This window comes from Microtus oregoni, unplaced genomic scaffold, assembly GCF_018167655.1.
Source record: "Microtus oregoni isolate MIOR12 unplaced genomic scaffold, Mior012 000001F_ref0000356, whole genome shotgun sequence".
NCBI classification, from domain to species: domain Eukaryota; kingdom Metazoa; phylum Chordata; class Mammalia; order Rodentia; family Cricetidae; genus Microtus; species Microtus oregoni.
In genome coordinates this window covers 92671626-92696378 of record NW_024543060.1, presented here as the reverse complement: position 1 = coordinate 92696378, position 24753 = coordinate 92671626, and the positions used below count along the sequence as shown (strand labels likewise).

At 44.0% G+C, this 24753-nt stretch overlaps 1 protein-coding gene across 1 annotated transcript in view; it reads right to left on the bottom strand.

The window, feature by feature from the left end:
• The window catches only part of Polr3b (RNA polymerase III subunit B), a 103956-nt gene extending 79468 nt beyond the window's left edge, over positions 1 to 24488 (bottom strand). The window contains exons 1-9 of the mRNA XM_041674642.1: positions 24299 to 24488; positions 18922 to 18954; positions 18662 to 18718; positions 18514 to 18578; positions 14056 to 14131; positions 13069 to 13169; positions 11031 to 11122; positions 7861 to 7978; positions 5456 to 5564 (exon numbers count right to left, since the gene is read on the bottom strand). Coding sequence (XP_041530576.1) covers positions 5456 to 5564; positions 7861 to 7978; positions 11031 to 11122; positions 13069 to 13169; positions 14056 to 14131; positions 18514 to 18578; positions 18662 to 18718; positions 18922 to 18954; positions 24299 to 24370 — 723 coding nt within the window. The 5' untranslated portion in view covers positions 24371 to 24488. The remainder of the gene's footprint in view (positions 1 to 5455; positions 5565 to 7860; positions 7979 to 11030; positions 11123 to 13068; positions 13170 to 14055; positions 14132 to 18513; positions 18579 to 18661; positions 18719 to 18921; positions 18955 to 24298) is intronic.
• Positions 24489 to 24753: the final 265 nt, after the last annotated feature.

The window sequence follows — 24753 nt, the reverse complement described above, 5'->3', positions numbered from 1 at the left end:
TTAAACTGCAGTTGTTTCCCTCTACAAATAAAAACATCCGTAGAAGTTGGCGTCTGAGGAACAAAAACAAAGCCCAGCTCCCGAGATCCTCTTGGGCTACAGATGCCACCACAGTGCCAGTGCTGAAAGCCTGTGACAGAAAATGGGGAAAGGGAAGATTCATGGCAGGAGAGCCTCTGTGCAGTCAAGTCCATAAATAAGGCTGCTCCAGGACCTACAGGCTCCACCCATCATATTCAGCCTCAGCATGGCGTCTAGAAACCCTGCTGCTTCTGCCACTGTTAGCCAATTGTTGGTGACGATCAACAACCATCAGGGCCTAATGACTGTCAAACATACAACACACAAAGAGAAACATGTGCCTCTTCCAGCATCCCGGTTTACTTTCCCCAGCTTCTGACAATGGGTAAGGAGGGCCGAGCAGAGAAAAAACGGCACATTTCTGGGAACAAGTGACCACGTCTGTATCTAACAAAAGCACCCAGGGAGGTAACTTTTCTCTTGAAAGGTGAGTTGAGGACTCAGAGAAGTTGGGAGTTCTGCCCAATATCACACAGCCACTAAGTGGAGAAGCAGAAATTTAGGCTTGGTGTAGGAGTTCCTTCTATTTGTTGCTTTCATTGGTTTAATAAAGAAACTGCCTTTGCCTTTTGATAGGGCAGAACTTAGATAGGTGGAGTAGACCGAACTGAATGCTGGGAAGAAGGGCAGTGTGGCAGACGCCATGAAGCTCCTGTCCAAGACTGACACTGGTTAGACTCTTTTCCGGTAAGCCACAACCTCGTGGTGTTATACAGATTATTAGAAATGGGTTAAATCAAGATGTGAGAGTTAGCCAATAAGAGGCTAGACATAATGGGCCAGGCAGTGATTTAATTAATACAATTTCTGTGTGATTATTTCGGGTGTAAGCTAGCAGGGCAGCCGGGACCAAAAGCAGGCCCTCTCACACAACATAGGCTAAATCGTCTGTCTCCTAGATCTTCAGTACCCTGCACTGTCAGCAGGTAGTTCTCAGCAGCTGACCGGAACACTCCTGAAGAGAAGGACCCAACAACGATGACCTATGATCAAAATACTAAGTTCACCTATCTGAACTAAAAAAGTTTTAAATGCTTATTTTAAATGTTACATAGTGCTTATTAGATAATTAGTGAACACATTTCTGGAAATTAAATGCAACACTTACCAAGTGTTAAAGAGATATACTCCCACTTCCAGGATTAAAATCCCATAATCTATCAGCAATGGGTATGAACATGTATGATAAGGACAGTCATTTTAGGGTGTGTGTAAGACTGAAAACATCCAAGTGGGAAAAATACCTGAAATCATACTCTAAGAAGCTGCAAAGTAAATTGCACACATAATAATCACTAATGGCGATGATGCGGAAAGATGCCATAACCTATCATCATGTAAAACACAAAGTAAGTTGTTGCGTGTATCACAAGTCACAAAAAATAACCTGCAAAATATATAAAAACATGCTATATTTTTCAGAGCCTTTCTTCATTTATAACTGGTTATATATAAAAAAACTAGACTGTTAATTCAGTCTTTTTCTAGATAGAACTTAAGTCAGCTGTTTATGCTTACAATATAAATATTAAATATTAATATAAAATTATTTTATTAAACTTTGGTCAGATAGTAAAAAAAAAAAAGTTTACAAATCTTTTCAGATTTTTAATCCATGCCTGTATGTCATTACATATTTTCTACATGTGTGATAAAAAGATCATAGGCTTTCTGGTTAATTAATACTCCCAGTCTAAAAATAGCAATGCTGTGCATCCTCATGTTTAAAACTTTAAAGAAAAAAAAAAGAGAAGTGCATGAATACATGGAGATATACTGCCCTCTGCTGAAGATATAACTCCAGGCTGACAGATAAAACGTCTACATCACTGCCTGTGTAGCACCAGACACTGCTGGGTGCCGCAGAATTCTCCTAAGAAAACAAAGTTCCTTCTGTGCATGAAAACACAAACTTCAAAGAAAGGAACTAAGACAGCAGCAGTGCGAGACTCTCTGGACTTGACATAATGGTGCTATCACTATGATTACAGTCATCCTCTTATAAAGAAAATTAACAACTCCACCTTTTATAGAACTCAAAAGTGTATATACTAGGCATAGCTGCGTTTCAAATAAGGTTATTTCTCAAGTTAAAGGACCTGACTAATCAGCACGTACTCGATACTTGTGAATGAGTGGGACATATCCCACCGTGACCACAAGCCAGACTTGAGAAGCCTGATGCCCAGACTACTGTGCAGTCGGGGACATCTTTAGGAGTAGTGCTCAGTCTCTTCTTGGAGACTCCAAATGGTTTTCCTTTTTAAGCAGATTAGTTACACCGCTGCACAGGATCTCTGTGTGTGAATTCCATTTCTACTGTAAGCAACTGTGGGACAGGAACACTGATCCCACAGAGAAACTGAAGGATGCTACTGAGCAGTGCTCATTGCTAAGATCACCTGGCATGCTGGGCTGTGCTCCCTGGAACCATCTCTTGTCTCTAAGATCACCTGGGTATGCTGGGCTGTGCTCCCTGGAACCACCGCTTGTCTCTAAGATCACCTGGTATGCAGGGCTGTGCTCCCTGGAACCATCTCTTGTCTCTAAGATCACCTGGGTATGCTGGGCTGTGCTCCCTGGAACCATCTCTTGTCTCTAAGATCACCTAGCATGCTGGGCTGTATTCCCTGGAACCATCTCTTGCCTCTAAGATCACCTGGTATGCTGGGCTGTGCTCCCTGGAACCATCTCTTGTCTCTAAGATCACCTGGGTATGCTAGGCTGTGCTCCCTGGAACCACCGCTTGTCTCTAAGATCACCTGGCATGCAGGGCTGTGCTCCCTGGAACCACTGCTTGTCTCTAAGATCACCTGGTATGCAGGGCTGTGCTCCCTGGAACCATCTCTTGTCTCTAAGATCACCTGGGTATGCTAGGCTGTGCTCCCTGGAACTACCGCTTGTCTCTAAGATCACCTGGTATGCAGGGCTGTGCTCCCTGGAACCATCTCTTGTCTCTAAGATCACCTGGGTATGCTGGGCTGTGCTCCCTGGAACCATCTCTTGTCTCTAAGATCACCTGGTATGCTGGGCTGTGCTCCCTGGAACCATCTCTTGTCTCTAAGATCACCTGGGTATGCTAGGCTGTGCTCCCTGGAACCACCGCTTGTCTCTAAGATCACCTGGCATGCAGGGCTGTGCTCCCTGGAACCACTGCTTGTCTCTAAGATCACCTGGTATGCAGGGCTGTGCTCCCTGGAACCATCTCTTGTCTCTAAGATCACCTGGGTATGCTAGGCTGTGCTCCCTGGAACCATCTCTTGTCTTTAAGATCACCTGGTATGCAGGGCTGTGCTCCCTGGAACCACCGCTTGTCTCTAAGATCACCTGGCATGCAGGGCTGTGCTCCCTGGAACCATCTCTTGTCTCTAAGATCATCTGGTATGCAGGGCTGTGCTCCCTGGAACCACTGCTTGTCTCTAAGATCACCTGGGTATGCTAGGCTGTGCTCCCTGGAACCATCTCTTGTCTCTAAGATCACCTGGTATGCAGGGCTGTGCTCCCTGGAACCACTGCTTGTCTCTAAGATCACCTGGTATGCGGTGCTGTGCTCCCTGGAACCACTGCTTGTCTCTAAGATCACCTGGGTATGCTAGGCTGTGCTCCCTGGAACCATCTGGGCTCTGTATTAGTCAAGTTAGTCATCGAGATCCGTGTAATACATATTCACACCTCATACCGTGTAAAACAAACCACAGGACTTTCAGAGAAGAATATCAATTAAGCATTTCTACAGGAAATAGCTTTTCAGGTTTCAAGCCAACCCTTAAACAAGCCTAAAAATCCAGTTCAATAGTAAAGACACATGTTTATTTAGAAACAACACAATCTAGACGCCTATAAAAAAGAAGAGGTCTGGAATTTCCTAAGATAGATCCTGTAGATGTCCTTGCTCCTGAAACATATTGTGGGATATTTGTACACTGTGCAAAGATTTATTTGCTGTGATTGGTGTAATGAAGAGCTGAATGACCACTATCTAGACAGAAAGAGGTTAGGTGTGACTTCCAGGGACAGAGGACTCTGGAATGAAGAAAGGCAGAGTCGGCAGCCAGATGGAGAGGAGACAAGAGGTTGAAGAGGAAAGTAAGGTAAAAAGTCACAAGGCAAAATGTAGATAACATGAACAGATTGATTTAAGTTGTAAGAGCTAATGGGACAACCCTAAACTAAGTCCAAGCTTTTATAACTAATAAGCAGTCTCTGCGTAGTTATTTGGGAGCTGGCTGGCGGGACACAAAAAGACTTGCTACAGGTGGAACAGTCTGTTAACAGGCCTGTATGGTGGCTAATCCCCACTGTCGACCTGATGAGCAGGCTTCTGCGCATGCTGTGGGACCTGTCTTCATTACATTACTGAGATAGGAAGACACAGCCACTCTGAGTGACAGCACACCCTGAGCTGTGGTCCTGGACGTTATGAAAGATCGTGACCAGCTGCCTCAGGCTTCTGCCATGTTGGTTTTCGTGCCACGATGAACTACAAAACAGACCACTTTGTCCTGGGTGCTGCTTTTGTCATTTGGTATCTTACATGGCAAGAGAGGAGAAACAAAGTCTGCACATACAAACATTACACCACACCCAAGATGTAGTTACAAGACCAAAAACAGAGCTGAAAGAAATAATCTGCACTGCACACACAGACAAAACAGATCTATTTCTACTCATGAATCTGTAAACTACCCCTTGAAAGGCTCATGAGAAACTGGTAGTGGGATCTCTAGGTAGCACTCTATGGTTAAGAAGAGGGTGGAGAAAGGCTTATTCATGACTATACCTTTCTACACTCTGGTATCTCCTAAAAAAAAAAAAAAAACCAAACAAAAGAATAATATACAACTTAGATATGATACTCCTAGGAACCCTTACCTGTCCAATTCTACCTTACCTAATTCTATATAGAAAAAAACAAAAATAAAAAACCACTAGGACAGGTGAGTTGGTTAGGTGGGTGAAGGTGCTACCACCAAACCTGATGAGCTGCATTCATACAGAATCCACACAGTGGAAAGAGAGAACTAACTTCTACAAATCCTCCGGCCTACACACACACACATCATACATACACACAAACACATACAGACACACACACACACATCATATATACACACAAACACATACATACACACACACATACAGATATACACACAGACACAGACATACACACACACATCATATATACACACAAACACATACAGATATACATACACTACAGACTGTACATTCATACATATATATATATGTCAACACTCACACACATGTTCACAAAAACAAATAAAATGTGATAAAAAAATTTTAATTTTTCACCATCATAATAATTTAATTTTGATAGAAATTCTTTCAGTGTTCAGAAAGAGAGCAGCAGCCTTACCTTGAATATGATGACGATGGGTATGTCTTCAGACAAGGTGTTGTGCCTCAGATAAAACCGCCCTTGCTTCACAGCCATGTTGGTTCTGCTCTTCTTCTCGTGGGTGGAGCTATGAAGAAACATGGGCAGTTAAACTGCATCCCTATGCAGGAACTCCAATAGCAAAGATCAGTACCCTGTGTGTTCAGCTGTTCAACAAACAAAATCATCCCTAGTTAATTGGCTTTCAAAGTTACACAAGTTCCTGCCACTTCTGTGAACACTTAAAAACACTACAACTGTTTCTCCACCTTCAAGACTATGGTGGAAATATTGTGATGAAGGAGTGCCTTTCTCCCTTTGACCTAATTCCCCTTCCCTTCCCGCTGTGTGATGCTGGCTGGTTCGTGAGGAAGAGTCTTGTGTCCAGGCTGGCCTGCACTTGCTATGTAAGGACGATCTCGAACTCCTGCTCCTCCTTCTACTTCCTCAGGGCAAAGGTTACAGCTGTGTGCCATAGCGCCCAGCTTCTAACTTACGTCATTTTTATTCTACCTGAATTACTTTGATCCAATGTAGGACATATATTCATGACTGATTTTTTTTGAAGAGAAAAATTTCAAAATGTGTCAGAGCACATTCTAAGAAATGAATTTTAAAATTAGTAATCTAAAAGAGTTGCCCACAGTATCAGCACATGGTGAAAAGCCCTCATTTAGCTCCTTCTGTCCGTGTCTCAGGAAGGAAAATCCTAACAGACTACCAAACATTGCAAAAGCTCTGTGCAGCTGTAACAGTAACACATACTGGTTGCCTACTACACTGCTATCATGTGGCACACACGAGTTCTAATCTCCACATGACCATATGTACTAAGAGTTCCCTCTAAGGAATCACGTATGAGGAAACTGAGACTTAGAGAAGCTACGTGATCCCCACTGTGGCATCACGTGCAGAAAACACCTTCAGGATTAAATCCAGAATGCTCTGGCTCCAAAACTCTGTGCAGTTGAAAGAGAAGGGTGCTGAGGACTCTCACAGTCAAGGAGACCCCGAGTTTAGCCATGAAGCAGAAACAGTATCATTCATCCTGAATTAAAACACATAATATAAGGTGACGGTGGGCGGTGGTGGCGCACAACTCTAATCCCAGCACTGGGAGGCAGAGGCAGGCGGATCTCTGTGAGTTCGAGGCCAGCCTGGTCTACAAGACCGAGTTCCAGGACAGGCTCCAAAGCTACAGAGAAACCCTGTCTTGAAAAGACAAAACAAAACAAAACAAAACAAAAAAATAAAAAAAACGCATAATATACCATAGAAACTGAGTGGTTCCTATTAAGTCTTGGATAAGCAGGACATGGCCATTACTGTCAGCTGCCTCTCCATGGGAAAGAAGCCTACAGCACTCTCTGCTATAGGTGACAACAAGCTGTAGAAGAGAGACTACAGCACTCTCTGCTATAGGTGACAACAGGCTGTAGAAGAGAGACTACAGCACTCTCTGCTATAGGTGACTACAGGCTGTAGAAGAGAGACTACAGCACTCTCTGCTATAGGTGACTACAGGCTGTAGAAGAGAGACTACAGCACTCTCTGCTATAGGTGACTACAGGCTGTAGAAGAGACTACAGCACTCTCTGCTATAGGTGACTACAGGCCGTAGAAGAGAGACTACAGCACTCTCTGCTATAGGTGACTACAGGCTGTAGAAGAGAGACTACAGCACTCTCTGCTATAGGTGACTACAGGCTGTAGAAGAGACTACAGCACTCTCTGCTATAGGTGACTACAGGCCGTAGAAGAGAGACTACAGCACTCTCTGCTATAGGTGACTACAGGCTGTAGAAGAGACTACAGCACTCTCTGCTATAGGTGACTACAGGCCGTAGAAGAGAGACTACAGCACTCTCTGCTATAGGTGACTACAGGCCGTAGAAGAGAACTACTGCACTCTGACGCCTCACCTAGGCTACATTCTTCCTGCCCGCATAACCCCCGAGTTCCAGATCACCCTACAGGTGCTGCGGCTGCAGACAACAGGTGCATCTGAAGAAAGCTATGCTGGGCAGCTAACAACAGCATGCTCAGTCCATGTACAGTTCATGCAATATTATACATCAAACAGTCCTTACTTACAAAAAGCCCAAAAAGGAGTATGAAAACCTTGAAGTGCTTTTCTGTCTTTTCCTTAAGTTTCTTTAATGCTATAAATAAAGTACACAACTTAAATTAACCAGTACCTTTCCAAATGCCACCTTCATGTCCAACATTGAAATCAATATTGTATTTACAGACTTATACAACAGATGAATTTTAAATATACTATCTACTATTGAAAGAAACACTGTCCCCGCCACATGAGAAGGAACCCACCCACTATTGCTGAAATGATTAATATTTTGAAAAACACCATCTGTTCCCCATACCTGGTAACTGAAGCTCCAACGGCCCCTTTCCTATCCGCCTCCACGATGATCCTGTTCTTGGAAAGCTGCTCTTGGATAAGAATAACTTTTTCGACTCCTTTAACAATGAAGTAGCCACCTGCCCAAAGGGAACAAGAAAAGCTCAGCACCTCTTTCCGCACCCAGTGTGAGTAGGTGCCGTCGTGGTCTCCAGAATACCAGTCTAGACTGGCTCTGAACTCCTGTGCCCGCCTCTCAGGCTCAGATTGCAGCAGGCGCCTATGACCCTTGGCTTCAGCAGCAGCAGCCGTGACCTTGAGGGGCTGCTGACACCATTCTGTGACCCGACAGCCATGTCAGCACATATCCTGAAGACACAGTGGATCTGACTGCTCTGCTGCCCTGGTTAGTCTTGTTTTACCTCCTGAAGACACAGTGGATCTGACTGCTCTGCTGCCCTGGTTAGTCTGGTTTTACCTCCTGAAGACACAGTGGATCTGACTGCTCTGCTGCCCTGGTTAGTCTTGTTGTCAAGCTGACAGGCTGGAAAGAGGGGAGCCCAGCTGAGGAACTGCCTCCATGTTTCTGGCCTGGTGGGCAAGTCTCCGGGGCACTGTCTGGATTGCTGATCTGAGAGGGTCTAGCCCAGTGTCCCCTCCCTACACAGAAGGGCCTGAGTCTTAAGAAATAGGAACGTAAGCCCAGGAGCAAGCCCAATGACAGTGTTCCCTCGTGATTTCTGGTTTAGCTCCTGAACTAACTCCTCTCAATGAGGGATTATGACTTGGAAGAGTAGTAAACCTCTTGAGTGGCTTTTGCTGTGTTCACCAAAGCAGCGGGACAGGACAGAAAAACTAGGACGGGTGTTTCTGTGGTGGACCTGACCTCGACGGTCTGAGGGGACTTGTTCTGTGGATGCTTGGAAGGTAAGAGGACGGAAAAGGCAGACAATGGGGTCTGGTTTGTAAAGATTCAGAGGAAGCAAAGGGCTGTTTGTGTGGTATTTTTCCATTAAGAATCTGTGGAAGTGAAAGCTGTTTTACTGTGACAATGAAGGCTGGCTATCTGGGACTAAGAAGCAGTTGTGACAAGTGAGAGACCAGTATCACTAATGAGGAATCTAGGAAGTAAGTTCCCAGAGTAAGCATACAGAAGGTGTGGTCCAGAAGGGACCAAGCCTGCATCACAAGCTGGCAGCGGAACTTGATATTTAAGTCTTCTGTGTGGTAGTGGTTTGGCAGCATCAAAACTACGGGACTGACGGAGTCATGAAGAGAAGGGCTGGCACCATGCGCAAGTATGACAGTCCCCAAAGAGAGACCAAGAGAGGTCGTTGGTGGAGATGCCTGGATAGTGGGATGTCTACCAAGGACATGGCAGGTGAGCAGTGAGACTGATCTGCGCCTATTAACAAGCTATGATCTACGGATGGCAGAACCAGAGACACGGAGTAGACCACGAGCCGGAAGACCATCGATGCATCTCAGAAGTCAGACACTGAACTCTTTACATTGCTGGATTCGGATTGTGTTTTGATCTGATGACAACTGTGCCCTGTCCTCCTTGGAATAAGGAAGAATATAATTTTTTTTTTTTTTTGCGGCTTTACAGAGGCCCACACATTAAGAAACCTTGAATTTTTAAAAATACCTTGAACCTTTAAAGCGCTCCAATTTTAAAGACTGTGGAACTTAAACAGTTGCAGTATATTTTGTATTATTTTATTAACATGAGATACTGGGAACAAACCAGAAAGGAAAAGCTGTGGTCTAACAGTGATGTGTGTGTGTGTGTGTGTGTGTGTGTGTGTGTGTGTGTGTCTAGCTGATGAGGGGGTGAAGGGACTTGTTAGTTTTGTTGTTGTTTAAAGAGGGAACCTCAAATGAAGAACTGCCTTCATTCAGCAGACTGTCCCATGAGAGCTGGATCTTCCTTAAGCAGGTGGGTTTGGGCTACAGAAGACAGGTAGAGGAACATGAGCCCAGAAGCAGAAAGGGGAATTCTTCCATGTTTCTGCTGCAGACCCTGCTTGAGCTTCTGCCCAGACTGCCCTCAATGTGAGACTGTGACCTGGAAGTGTAAGCCAAATAAACCCCTTTTCCCCCAACCTTCTTTTGGCCAAGGTGAGTACAATGGTAACAGAAAAACCATCTATAACTTCCACATATTTTACCAAGCCAGCAGGCATACCAGACAGATTAAAAAAAAAAATTGGAATTAAACAGATGGAATTTTAGATCTCCTAAGCACAGGAATGACCTGGGATCTTCAGTGGAAACTGATACCTGCTACGACTTTTCTAACGGATCAGGAACAACAGTAGACCATGATTAGGTTTCCAAAATAATGTTCATACTGAATAAAAGTAATGGGCAGTTATTACAGTTTTTCACATAATTCAGGACAGAATGAGGTTTGATGTGCAAAATATAAGCAAAGTCAAGGTAAAACATTTAACTTATAAAACCTTGGTTAGAGTCTAGCAAAGTAAGATTCTTACTAAATTCTTTCTAAAAGTAACCAGGTGTGGTGGGAAATGCCTGTAAGCTGGGGGCTTGGGAGATAGAGGCAAGAGGATCAGGTGATCGAGGCCAGCCTTAGCTATATAGTAAGTTAAGGCCATGTCTCCTTAAAAACAACGAATAAGGAAACAACAACAAAAACCTCCCAGACACAAGGAGTTCAAGTAAAGCAGATATCAGCCAATTTAAATCCTACATAATGGCATTTGGAAAACCTCTACATTCTGTTGTTTGAAATTTTGTCAAAAATTGTCTAGAAATCAGCACCAAAATATATATTTTAAGAGCTTAAACAACAGCAAAAAAATTCATTTTTCTCTTTTCTATATTTAACATAGACTGTAATAAGCTACTGGGGTCTTTTCAGAATAGCTTAGACAGTAACTTTGAGAGAGTCTAGAATTTCAAGTATATCAAAAGAAACTACTGAACAAAGGCAGAAAGAGAAGAACAAGCCCTGACAACAATCAGAAGTTAGGCTACTGAGATTTAAAGCTAACAAAAGAATCGCACATTTTTAGAAATCTAGAATAAGGCTGGTACCAAACCTTCAGAACTTTATGAACAGCTTCCCAACCTCATTAAAAGGCAGAAAGGCTACAGCAGAACACCAGAAAAACAGACAGAGCAGGAAAGCGGGGGAGGGTACACCCAAGCCATCACACATACCTGGGTCTAACGGGCATTCGTTCAATTTGGCAAACTCTGCTGGAGTTTTCCCTGTCAGAACACAGTTTGAACTTCGTAGCATGATGGGCATTCTGTTTAAAGTCAAACAAACAAAACGTTATTATGCACAGACTGGGGCATAAAAACACAGAGAACACACAGCAGAGGGGCCTGCACCTCTGGGTACCATGTTAGAAGAGGTTAGGAGATTCCACGAGAGAGCAGGGAAGACCCAAGATTCCCACACATATTTTCTGGCACAGATAACAAAAATCTACAACGGTGCTGGATAACAGCAATGGCCCAGCTGAGAAGAGGAGTACTAAGTGGAGAAATTGTCAAGAATGTTACTTTAGGAAGACTAGGAGGCGGATTCTGGAAAGAGGAGTGTAAGCACCATGTAAGAGCCAGACAGTCTAAAGCGCACCTACTCAGACTTCTAGAAAAACTTAGGAAAAGGGGAAAGGCAATGGATTTTGAGATGTGTGAAAGCCTTCACAGTACTATCTATACATAATAGAGGACCACACCCAAACACGCAACACAGCAAAGGGGAAGAGAGGTGTAAAACCAGAGCACAGGCAGATTACCTAAGGAAACTGAGCAGACTGACAGACCTGAAGGACCAAGAGAGAACAACCTACATCTGGGTGTTCTCTTAGTGCCACACGGAGGTCACGCAGAGAAACTAAAAATTAGTAAGACCCTCACTAATGAAATTTCTAGAAGAAAGTTTCTATCTTCAGAAGATGGAAAATAAATACCAAGCCAAAGTCTGACATGAAAAACGAGGGGCTGGAATAATGGCTTGTGGTCAAGAGCACTAAAGACTCTGCCAGAAGACTCGGCGTATGTTAACACCCATCTCTAAGGGATCTGCTGCCTTCTGCCCTCCTTCAGAACAAAGCACACATGTAGTGCACATACATACATGTAGACAAAACACCCATACATGTAAAATAATAGTAAATTAAAAAAATAAAAAAGCAAAACAAAAGCACAGAAATGTAACTAAATGTTAACTTTATAAAACAACGATGATTTTCAATTTATGGGTTAAAAAGCAAGACAAGAGAAACATAATATAACAAAAGTCAAGGTTTTGACCCATGTCAAAGTTTTCTAAGATGTTACTCTTCTTAAAAGAATAGTAAAGAATTATACTCAAACTCTGTTAAGTTTTGCAGTTTATTTCTAAAGTAGCATAGCCAGAAATAATATGCATGCCTTCCAGAGCAGGTAGGAAAGAAAGAGCTCCCATTAATCCAACGTGATGCAAAGCAGAAAAACTAAAAACATAAAGTTGGAAAGATTTCAAGTCCAGAATACACGTACAGAAATATATGCAAATATCTACTTCTACACATGTAAACTGTGTGTGTGTGTGTCTCTGTATGTGTGTGTACAATAGATGTAAATGAGCTACACTCTCCAACAAATTAAAAAAAAAATCTAGGTACACAAGGTTTACCTCAAGAAAACCAAAACCAGGTGGTGGCGGAGCACACCTTTAATCCCAGTACTCGGAAAGCAGAGGCAGGTGGATCTCTGAGAGTTCGAGGCCAGCCTGGTCCTAACTATTTCTACGAAAGCCTCAACATATGTCCCTAATTAGGAAAAGCACGTTCCAAAATCCTAGCTGGTGCTATCCATTATTTCCAACTTTCTGGGAGACAGTAACTCTTCCCTAACTACTGTGACACATCAATGTCCAGGGTAAGTACATATGGAAGGCAGCAAGAAGGGCGGTGCAGGAGAATCCAATGAAACCCTAACTGACCTACTGAGCACCCACTGCTAGTGTCGGGAGAAGAAAAGGAAAGCATTTCCCCAGCCTTACAAAACGTTCCACAATTAATAAGAGCCACAGCTCTGCCTGGCCCTTACTCTAAGGATCCACAAAGGAATTCCACGAGATAGCTACTGCTTCCGGAACACTCCTGAGGGAGTCAGGCAAAGCAGACTTATTAATTTGCTCAAGATCACGTGATGGGGCTGAGCTCCAGGCAGTGGCTCCAACAGCGACTTCTCTTCTCACCTGCCAATGGGTAAGGCGTTGCGGATTATCCTCTGGCTGCCTCGGGTGTACTCAATGTCCACGGTGATGGGGGCAGAGTACGTCATGTCCCTCAAACGGCACTGCAACAAATCACAATTACTGCCCCTCTGCTCTCCAGAGCTCCCCCTAGGAGCACGGCCCACGCCAAACTGAACTTTCCCCAAGAAGGGGATGACATCGTGTACTGGCCTACATATTGGTACAACATCCCTGGTCCTGCCAGTCCAAAGATGGAACATTAACCGAAGAGTAATTTTCTTCTCATCAACCTGGTGCAAATGACACGTTATGTTTGTTTCCACATGGTTACAACAATCAGACTGCTCCTTGCAAATCCACCCATAAAGACTAATCAATGAGGCTGGTTACATGGTTCAAAATTGTGAACTATCACAGAGGTAAGAAAAGTATAAAAACTACACCATAAAACACCTTCCCAAGAGAGAACTATACACAAAGACTCATCACACCATGCTACCAGCTTTTAAATCATCAGGGGGATTTGAGAAATTGTTGGGATGTGTGTTAACTTGACGTGATAACAAGCTAAAGAATACCTTCAGCTAAGCCACAGGAAAGCACACACAAATTCTCCAGTGCCTTCACATTACTACACCGCATATGTTAATATGGCGGTTTACAGCTTCAAGACAGAATTTCTCTGAACATTACCCACACAACTCTTTGTGTTAAATTTCATCTGTTGCTTCCACTGAAAGTCAAGTTTAAATTTCTTTAAACTTTTCCAACAGTGGCTCAGATTTTAAATTTTTAAATTTCCTATTCCTGGCCAATAAAATTTGCTTATGTGGGGATAAAGGAATGGCTCAGAGGTTAGGAGCACCAGCTGCTCTTCCAGAGGACCCAGCTTCAATTAAAACAAAAATCTTAAAGAGTATACAGTAAGAGCAGAGCAGACTCCAGGTCAAAACAAGCAAGTTCAGGTAAGGCAAGATGCACAATTACCTCGTGAGGGGACACTGGTCTCGTTACATTGAAACTTTCTTCAACATCGGGAAGGCCAACGTAGATATTAAGATATCTGAAAGGCAAATTTCTTTCATCAATTATGTCTTTAAGAACATACACAAGTGATCCCTGAGTCTTTGAAAGGCACCCCTTGCTGAGGACGACAAACAGAGGTGATGGCTGACTTATTCTGGACGTGATAGTTCCTATAACTTTGCAAACGAGGGAAATGCTATGGAAGTATGTCTGTGAGTGCGTGTGTGCACAGGTGCACTGGAGACAAGGCACTAATGCTGGGCTGCTGCTTCTAGAGTATTCTTAAAGATTTACTTTTATTTTATGTGTTGAGTATTCTATCTGCATGTCAATGCACTGTGTGCATGCATGGCACCTGCAGAAGCCAGAATAGGGCACTGGCTCCCTGGGAACTGGAGTTAAAGAGGGTTCTCAACCACAAGGTGGGTGCTGGACACTGAACCCAGGTCCTCTGCAAGAGCAACCGGTGCTCTTAACTGCTGAGCCATCTCTCCAGTCCCGTACCTTATTTTAGTCAGCTGAGTTAACTACATTCAGGCTCTGGAACAGCCTGTCTTCACACACCCAGTGCTGGGGTAAGATGCAGACACTGCTGCAGCCAGCTTTCACATGAGGGTCTAGGACCCAAGTCAGCACGCCATCTACACAGCCACCTCTCTGCTCTCCTAGGTATACCTTCAGAAGATAACGCAGGTAACACTTTCAAGTAAAGATATATGAACAAAAGGGCTTACTGTGTGACTCACTGTGTCATACTACAGATTCCATGACAAGGTTTTTTTTTCTTCTCTTTTTCACTTATTTTATTTTGTGAGGGAGGTTGCGAGGGCAGAGGGTGAACATGAAGGGACAGGGAACTGAATGAATGGAGATGCATGGTGAAGAAGACACAAAGAATAAAAAGGAGAAAAAAGATAAAGTATGTTTTAATAGAAAAATATTAGAGCTGGTTCTATATAAATAACACCCAATGAGAACAGCAATGTGTAAGGCATTGCCTGTGCTATATGAGCATTCGAGTTTTTGTTGAATTGAACAAAAAGGTGGACTTAAGAGACAAAAATATACACTCATTGGTGTAAAAGGAGGGAGGCTAATGGGAAAGTAGTGATGTTCTAACTACCAGAAGCAGCTGGAAACTGGGTGGAAAGAATCAGGAAGGAAGCAACAGCTTTTGAAGATACTGTTTGGCACAGGTCTAACTCCTCTAAGGACAGTATTGTGATGCAGTCAAAAAGACAGAGTTGAAATTAACCCAGAATGAAGCACAAATCTTACTGAATTACCAAGGAACAATGTAACTGCTCTGAAATGGGAAGAAAGAACAGCGTCCTTAGGAAACAGCAGTTTCCTTGTGTCCTGTCAGGCTGAAGGCAGGAAGTCCAGTATACGACTGTCCTCTAGTTAGTGAACATTCTTGCAGACATATCAGTGTGAGGTCACCTGGTATATAACCTGAGGTTGAAATTTTTAAAAATTAACTACAGATCTATGAGCCCCATTTCTCACTGTCAGGATAAGGAAGGGAAGACTGTTAGAATGAGTGGGTACTGTGAGCCAAGAATCAGGGGCCTCAGTCTAAAGTCTCCAATGCAAACTAACTGAATAGGACATAGATGTGTGCATGAACATGTTAGTGTATGTACATTTACTTGCTAATGCTGTCTGCCTTAGTGGTCATATGTAGATGTGTAAGTACAACCTTCTAACAAAAGAATAAGGCACCTTGAAGGAATGGTTGGTTCCCTGATGGGGACAAAGAAAAACACAACAAATATATAGTATAGCCTATGGTTCCAGAAAGTAAAGTGGTTGTTGAAATATCACAAGAGCCCATTTTGGAAGGACATGGAATCAAGCTGAAGAATTTCCCTATGGCAAAGTTAGAATAATCTAAGTAAGAGAATAATAATGCAGGCTTACAAACAACAGAAAAAACTAAAAACTGTGATCCTGGACTTAGGACGGGAGAATTGTCTGTATTCTGTCAATCATGTTTTAAATAAACTCTGATTGGTAGGTAGGTAGGTGGGAAAACCAGACAGGAAGTAGAGGTGGGGCAAAAAGAACAGGAGTATTCTGGGAAGAATGGGCCAATCAGTTTATATCTAATGCAGACTCTGTGTGATTCTTTGGGGCCTAACGACTGTGGGAACCGGGCAGGAAAGAAACCACAACAAGCAGGACCTCATGTTACACTGGACTGATAAAAATATAATATACAAAAGGCACAACGAGGGCATGGGAACATTAGAAACTGAAGGAATGACAGGCAGTGGCGGTGCACGCCTTTAATCCCAGCATTTGAGGACGGCTGATCTGCAGACTGGGTTCCAGGGAAGCCAGGGCTACAGCGAGAAACAGTGTCTCGGAAAGAAAAAAAAGGGGGGGGGGGAGACTTATAATTATCACAGAGTAGTATTATGGATAAGAACCATCAAATCGGTAGTGAGGAGCTGTGTATGCAGCTCAGCGTAGAATACCGGTCTTGTAAACATGAAGTTAGGGGTTCAATCCCAGGCACAATAAATTTTTCTTAAAGAATTAAATAAAATTAGTGGTGAAAATACTGAGATTTGCGTTGTCCAAAGGATCTCCCTGTAGGTAGTTATTATAAAAAGAAAAGATAGTATTCTTACAACAGAGAATTCTGAAAGACAGACACCACATTAACTAAGAAAACAGTGTTAAAATCGCCAGCCACAAAGGACGTTGGCAATTGTATCCTCTGAAAAAATGGCAGAAACATGGCTTAAAGTGTGTAACTTAAACTAATCATGAGTTAGTTCCAAATACTCAGAAGGACCCTTTGCAAAATTTCCTCATGCTGGGGAACCTCCTTCAGCCAATGGCCTTTGAGAGGCTGGACCAGGTTGGGTGTGACCTTGGGTACTGAAAAGGTGTGCACTTTGTGTGTACGTTCTCTCTCTCTCTCTCTCTCTCTTTCTCTCTCTCTCTCTCTCTCTCTCTCTCTCTCTCTCTCTCTGTCTCTCTCTCTGTCTCTCTCCCCTAGATGTTGGGTTTGGTTCCTGTTCCTCATTTGTGCAGAGGACTGTGATCTGTGAGTCTCCCCTAAATAAAGAACCCCTCAAAAAGAAAAAAAAACCTTAGTATACCCTATTCAGAGCTAGTGTGGGGGGACTATTTTTTTTTGTGTTCTCCTTCACTGTCAGACTACTCTGTCATAAGTGTCATGGCCAAGAACCACCAGGCAAGACCGAAGACTATCAGATTCTGGAGAACAACAAACACAATCGCAGCCTTGAACACCTAGGTGCCTTGGCAATTCAAGGGCCCTTGAAGAGGACCTGAAGTTGGGTCCCCAGCACCACCCCAGGAATGGTGCCCCAGGAATCTGAAGTCCTCTCTGGCCTCCAAGGGCACTTGCGCTCAGCTATACACAAACTCACACCTAAATATAGTGGAGGATCTGGAACATCCTGACTCAGTCTTATGATAAAAAGCCATCTTATTACAGGCCAAAGTAAGTTCAACCCTGTCTTTTTGAAAAACTTGGATCTGACCAGGTCTTGACCCATTTTCTGGAATTTGACATGTTCTATATTCTATGCCCTAACTTCCATCCTGATTAATTCTGTGAAATAATTCTGAAATGTTCAGTTAAATGCCTAGGTAACCAAAATTCACCTGGAAATCCACCAACCCTTGAAAGTCTACCAGTCTTGCAGTTTTGGGGGTTACATGAACCCCACTTTCTTCTCTTTCTCCTATGTTCGATGCTATTTTCTCAAACCCCACTTAAGGGAGAGAGCCTCATATGACAGAAAATAAAGCTTGCATAATTTGACCAAAGAATTTGGGTCTTTACTCTTGTGTGGTGGGATTAACAAGAGAAAGGCAGCCTAACAGAGGGCCAGGGGCTGATTCTGCTACAAGAAACAGGGTGAATGGGAAAACACCAGGTCAGGTCTATACTTCAGCAGGCAGCACTCCATGAATTAACTCCCTGGTTCTGAGGACTGGGGTCTGATCACAGACAGGGAAGTAACACAGGCTGTGCAAAGAATACTAAGAACTTTTTCTTTTTCTCAATGATTTTTCTATATCTATAACTCATCAAAAGAAAGGCCAGCTTAGAAGAACTACAAGTTTTAGTAACTTTTCAATTAAAATTCTATTTACAATCAATTAAAAGCTAAATGTGAGCAGTTGACAATTAGTTTACTGAATGGGTAAAATAACAGCTGTACAAGAGATGTGACAGCAAGTACAGCCACGCCAGTATTTAGAAAACAATCAGAGCCGGGCGGCGGTGGCGCACACCTTTAATCCCAGCACTTGGGAGGCAGAGGCGGGTGGATCTCCGTGAGTTCGAGACCAGCCTGGTCTACAGGAGCTAGTTCCAGGACAGGCTCACAAAAGCAATCAGAATAAACGTAAGAGGAGCTGGTTTCTTACTTTAAGTACCACATGGGGTCAGCGTCGCTCGTGACCTTCTCATTGGCTTTCATTATCTTCTTTATCTGCAGCAGAAGTCAAGGTTAGGGACAGAACTCCGACTTCCAACTGGTCCTCAATTCACGTCCAGTTGGAATCCGATGCTTACCTCCACATTAATGAAGTAGTTAAAGGAGTCTATATGCTGCTTCACAAGGCCTTTCACCTAAACACGGAAGAATAAAGAAAGGATGAAGGATGGCATAATGCACAGGTGACATGTGTCACTCTGGCCACAGGAACCAAAGTTTCTCAAATACAAGTACGGGAAAGAATAATAAATGCATTTAGTTACAAAAAAATTAAAAGGACCATCCAAAGACTTATTGTGTTATAATCAATTATTATTAAAATCAAACAAATAATTACCTTTAAAAATGCTGGAAGCAGCCTCCATTTTTCCTGTGGACCAAGCAATAAGACCATGAGAATTCTGCAGCAGTAACTACAAAACACAATTATTCTCCAAAACCACAGAGAAACCCTGTCTCGAAAAACAAAAAACAAACAAACAAAAAAAACAATTATTTTGATACACTAAGTTTACCACAGTACACTGGAAGAAAAGCAAAAGGGGGAAATTTTATCATGTAAATGCTACTGTAAGAATGTTTATACATGTGCATATGCACATAAACACGCCCCCATGTACCACAGGTACATATACTACATATACTACAGCCTCTTCTTGATGACAAGATCCCAAACACTTCTCACGTTTATTCTCACGGCACATCTGAGTGAGGCTTGTAGTCTGTCTGAGCGTGGTGAGAGAACCAGAGTTCTTTCCAAGTCCAGCTCCCCAGGACTCAGGGGTCAGCTCACACCGGTGTCTGCTCCTGCACTGAAGGACTCCTCCGCTCTTAAGCTGTATGACTGGCCTTCTGCCACTACGTAACATGGCAGCCTCTTTTCACTCTTCTCAGCTCCTAAGGAAAGGCCCCGGACAACGGGGGCTTTGTGGCAAGCAAAGATTGGCTTTGACTTCAGGGACCTGAGAGCCACTAGAAAGTTCTGAGTGGAAGGGTCACGTGATAGCTCTGTGCCTCTTAACTAGATCATTCTGGATGCTGAGTGCTAATGAGCAAGGCAGGCAGCAGGAAGGTCACTGCGCTAACTGGCTGACTGCAGGAACACAGGCTGATAACAGGACAACCAGAAAATGAGAAATTGTTAGCTCGGAGGCATGATCTGGAGCAAAGTCAGTGAGATTTGACAAGAGACTACACGGCTCCCTGAGAAAAAGTGAAGGTAAAATGAACAGCAGGGTTTCTGGTCTGAGGAGGGAGAGGAACTGGGCCAGCATAGATGAGTGCTGGGGATGTGAGTAGGAGCAGCAGGTCTTCAGGTTTGGGGTGCTGGGGACGTGTGTAGGAGCAGCAGGACTTCAGGTTTGGGGTGCTGGGGACGTGTACAGGAGCATCAGGTCTTCAGGTTTGGGGTGCTGGGGACGTGTGTAGGAGCAGCAGGTTTTCAGGGTTTGGGGGTGCTGGGAGTTTGGTTGGTGCAGGCTTAGTCTGAGATTCCAATCAGACATTCAGAGAGGAATGTCAAATGGGCAGCAGATGCCTGGAACTTACAAACAGTGTAAATTAGGCAATAGTTATTAAGACCAAGGGACGATGAAATTACCTAAGGAGCAATGGAAAAAAATTGCACAAAATGAGATCAAAAGCCTCGTGCAGGGATATACTCTTTAATCCTAGCATTTGGGAGGCAGAGATGGGCAGATCTTTGTGAGTTTGAGGCCAGCCTGGTCTACATACTAAGTTGTATGGCAGCCAGGAATGCATAGTGAGACTATGTCTCAAAAACTGGAGAGAGAGAGAGCAAGAATTTCTAACATCTAAAAATGAGGATGTAGGGAGGCCCCAGAAGGCAGGCAAGCCAGCCTCTGATAATAGAAAGCAAGAATGGTTTTTGTTTTGCTTTCTTTGGGGGGAGGAAGGGAGCTGAAAAGATTGTAAGAGAAACTTTTAGAGTGAAGGAAATGTCCTAAAGCATGTATTGGGTAACAGTTGTTTGGGTATTTGCAAGTATCAAAACCAAAGCAACAAACATTCAATATCTGTGTAATATTAAGTTGCATTATATCTGATTAAACAGAAAAAGAGCAAACAATTACAGCTTGAATTAAATTCCTTTGCTGACATTTATGTAACCTGGCCTATAGGACTCTGGAAAATGTAGACAGTTCAGAAATTGCCAGAAGATGAACTCTAATTCAATATGACTGGTGCCCACATAACAAAGGGGAATTTGGACAGACACACTCAGGGACAGACGTCAGGGTGATACTTCTGAACACAGAGATATATCAAAGACTCTCGAATCTGGTCAGGGCTATTCCTCCAACTTCTTTCCCACCATTGCTTGTTCTACCTGCTGTGAGACTTTGTCTCTTGTATGCATCTACTTTCTTGTTTTTTCTCATTCCCAATTGTAGAATAAATTCTCGGGCTGGAGAGATGGCTCAGAGGTTAGGAGCATTGCCTGCTCTTCCAAAGGTCCTGAGTTCAATTCCCAGCAACCACATGGTGGCTCACAACCATCTGTAATGAGATCTGTGCCCTCTTCTAGCCTGCGAGCATATACACTGACAGAATATTGTATACATAATAAATAAATATTAAAAAAAAATAAAATAAATTCTCCATCATATGACTTCCACAGGAAAGCACTGACCCTTCCTACAGTATCTGTGTGTCTATCGCGAGACTTCTGCAGGAAGGCACTGACCTGATGTGGGAGTGTCATATATCAATCTGTTGATTTCATTGGTTAAGCAATAAAGAAACTGCTTGGCCCTCATAGGTTAAAACATAGGTGGGAGGAGTAAACAGAACAGAATGCTGGGAGGAAGAGGAAGTGAGCTCAGACTCGACAGCTCTGTTCTCTGGAGCAGAGAAGCCATGCTCCAGTCTCCCGGGCAGACGTGAGCGATGAAGCTCCGACCCAGGATGGACGTAGGCTAGAATCTTCCCGGTAAGCGCACCTTGGGGTGCTACACACAGATGATTAGAAATGGGCTAAATTAATATGTGAGAATTAGCCTAGAAGAGGCTAGATAGAAATGGGCCAAGCAGTGTTTAAAAGAATACAGTGTCCATGTAATTATTTCGGGGTATAAGCTAGCCAGGCGGCCGGGGTGCTGGGGACGCAGCCCCGCTGCTCCTATTACAACACTGACCCCTTCCTACAGTATCTGTGTCTATCGCATGACTTCCACAGGAAGGCACTGACCCCATCCTACAGTATCTGTCACAGTTCCTTGTGTTTCTAATACTGTTATTTTCTCCAGTCTTAATTCTCTGTAGTGGGCTCCTCAGGTCTTGACATTTTTCCTGAATGAATAAAGTTACTGGCTTTGCCAAAAAAAAAAGGCCTAAAATGACACTGGAGACTCAGAAATTGACTTGCACTCATTTATACTGATTTAGTATGGATTCTCATTGAGTTTTATAAACTACAACTTCATAACTAATGAAATTTACCTGAACAGTACTTATTAGAGTAATATTTTAATGTGCTGAATTAAATGAAAATGTCATTTCCTTTTAGCTGGCTATTTACTATCCAACTTTCTAACTTATATTTCCTCTACAGCTCTCTAGACAGGAGCCCCTTTTTATTTGAGTTAATCATTTCTAGCATATTTGTTTCCTTCATATTATATAGCATGGTAAGAGAAGTTATTCAAGCTCGGGGGCAAGTAATTATTGATTGATAATTTGCTGATCTTGATTACTTATTGGCAGTGTCCTACCAACTTAAAACAAACAAGCAAATAAGTGGACGAGCCTCCTGACTTAGGGAGACGTGTAAGCAAATGGAAGACACTGGGTAGGTGTCGGGAGAAGAGTATGCAGAAGAGCAGGCCCACACGGGTTGAAGGAGTTGGTGGGGCTGAGAACACGGAGGATGTGTATGCCTCGCTATGGGTCAGACGTGGTGAGGAGTGTGGGGACACTACTGCATGAGACGGCAGCAGGTTCCTGTGAGCAAGGCTACGGTGGTTCAAATGCTGAGTCAGGGGCGGGGAACACCAAGATCAGAGAGCACTGTAGTGGTCTGTGAGCCCCACAGCCACTCACTGAGCTACGATGTTCAGAGGGCCAACGGACGCAAGCAGTTAAGACAACTGTAAGGAACATTAACACTGGAACGCCACACTGTGATCTACACTTGAGGAGCATATAAAAAAAATTTAAAGAAAAAAACAAAATACCCTCATAATGTTTTAAGTAAGTTTATCATTTGTACTGGCCATATTCTTAACTACCCTTAGCTGCATGGACTACAGGCGACAGACAGGCCTGTGAGCAGATCCTGTTGACTAGGAGTAACGAAACATTGTGGCTGGGCGGTGGTGGCACACGCCTTTAATCCCAGCACTTGGGAGGCAGAGGCAGGTGGATCTCTGTGAGTTCGAGACCAGCCTGGTCTACAAGAGCTAGTTCCAGGACAGGCTCCAAAACCACAGAGAAACCCTGTCTCGAAAAACCAAAAAAAAAAAAAAGAAACATTGTGAAATAAGCCAAACACAGAGGCAAATAATGGGTATTTTCCCTAAGAGACTTTCAGGAACTCCCTCTGAGCCACAGAACCTCCTACCTCCACACCCCAAAAGCTGGGATTAAAGTCATGTGCCCGCACACCCTGTTTACATGTAACTCCCTGTTTAAGTGTGAAAACGGAACTCGGGTGCTCTGGAAGAGCAGCCAGCAGTACTCGACCCTTAAGACACCTCTCTGGGCCCTAAGAACGTTTTATCATTCAGTACAACTACTAGTCAGGACACCCAGTTTAAACACTTCGAAGGTACTTTGTCATTCCTAGGGAGAAAGCCTAACACCTTCTGACAACGCATTTCAGAATCAGGACCTTTCGTTTTACCCCACTATAACGATTTATTTCGGTTTCTCTGAAACCAGGCAGAGCCTGACACTCTGTCTGGATTTCTCCCCTGACCATCTTCAATCCTAATCCCCCCATTCCATGCCAAAGATTTCGAGGCTCCGGGCAGTGGTGGCGCACGCCTTTAATCCCAGCACTCGGGAGGCAGAGGCAGGCGGATCTCTGTGAGTTCGAGGCCAGCCTGGTCTACAAGAGCTAGTTCCAGGACAGGAACCAAAAGCTACGGAGAAACCCTGTCTCGAAAAATAAAAAAAAAAAAAAAGATTTCGAGGCTCAGAAACACTGTATGTACCTCCATACATCTCAGAATGAATTTAATCATGCCCATAACTGCACTACAAAGCAACTATTCTTTAACTCTTGAGAATCTGATTTAAAAAAAAAGTTATAGGGGCCAGTCAAGATCAAAACTTGGGGGAAATATTCAGGCAGTTAAAAATGTCTGCAGTCCAAAGAAACTCTGGGCTAAAAGGAACACGATGACAGCGTGGGATTCACATTTACTGGGAGCACCGCAGCGGCTGCGGGACGCCATGATATTGGTTCCCCACGGAAGAACGGGAGGGCAGACCAGTTCTTGCCAGTGCACCTCAGCACTAGAAATGCTTCACCCGCGAGGCGTCCGCTGAGTTTCTAAACCCGGGACGTTGCAGAGAATTCCGTTCGGGCTACCCCAACACGCGAACTCCAGACCGCGTCGACTCGCACGCGCGCAGCTCTGAGCATGCGCAGAAGCCTAGGGCCCGCCCCCGTCAGCACCAAGGCTCTCCCGGCAACGCCTCCCCGGTCGCCTCCAGCCTCTTCCGCCGCCTGCCAGCACCGCGCTTACCTCAACCGTCGGAATCGGCGCCGCCAGCTGCTCCGGGGTCAGGCTCCCGAACTCCTCCGCCAGCACATCCATCCCGCTCACGGTGAAGGAAGAAGTCGACAGAACGTCCACATCCGCCTCTGCTGCTCCAAGCAAACGGCACGCGGAGGCTGGTGTGCGTTGTCCTAAAGTGTCCCCGCGGCGCTTGTTATCGGAGGCGCCGCGGAAAGGTTCCGCCTGGTTCCGGAGCCCGGAAGTGACCGAGCCGGATGTGGGAAACGGCTCCTCCTGGTGTAGTTCTGAGGTTTCTTCTGGCTAATCCTAGATCTCCTATCAGGCAGGTTTACTGCCCATTCCCCAAAATGATTGAGCACGGCAAAATACAGGAGTTCTAACTGTATAACTCATCCGAAGAATCATGAATCATAGACAGTGGCCACAACATGAACCCCTGAAGCAAAGACTTCATTTAACTC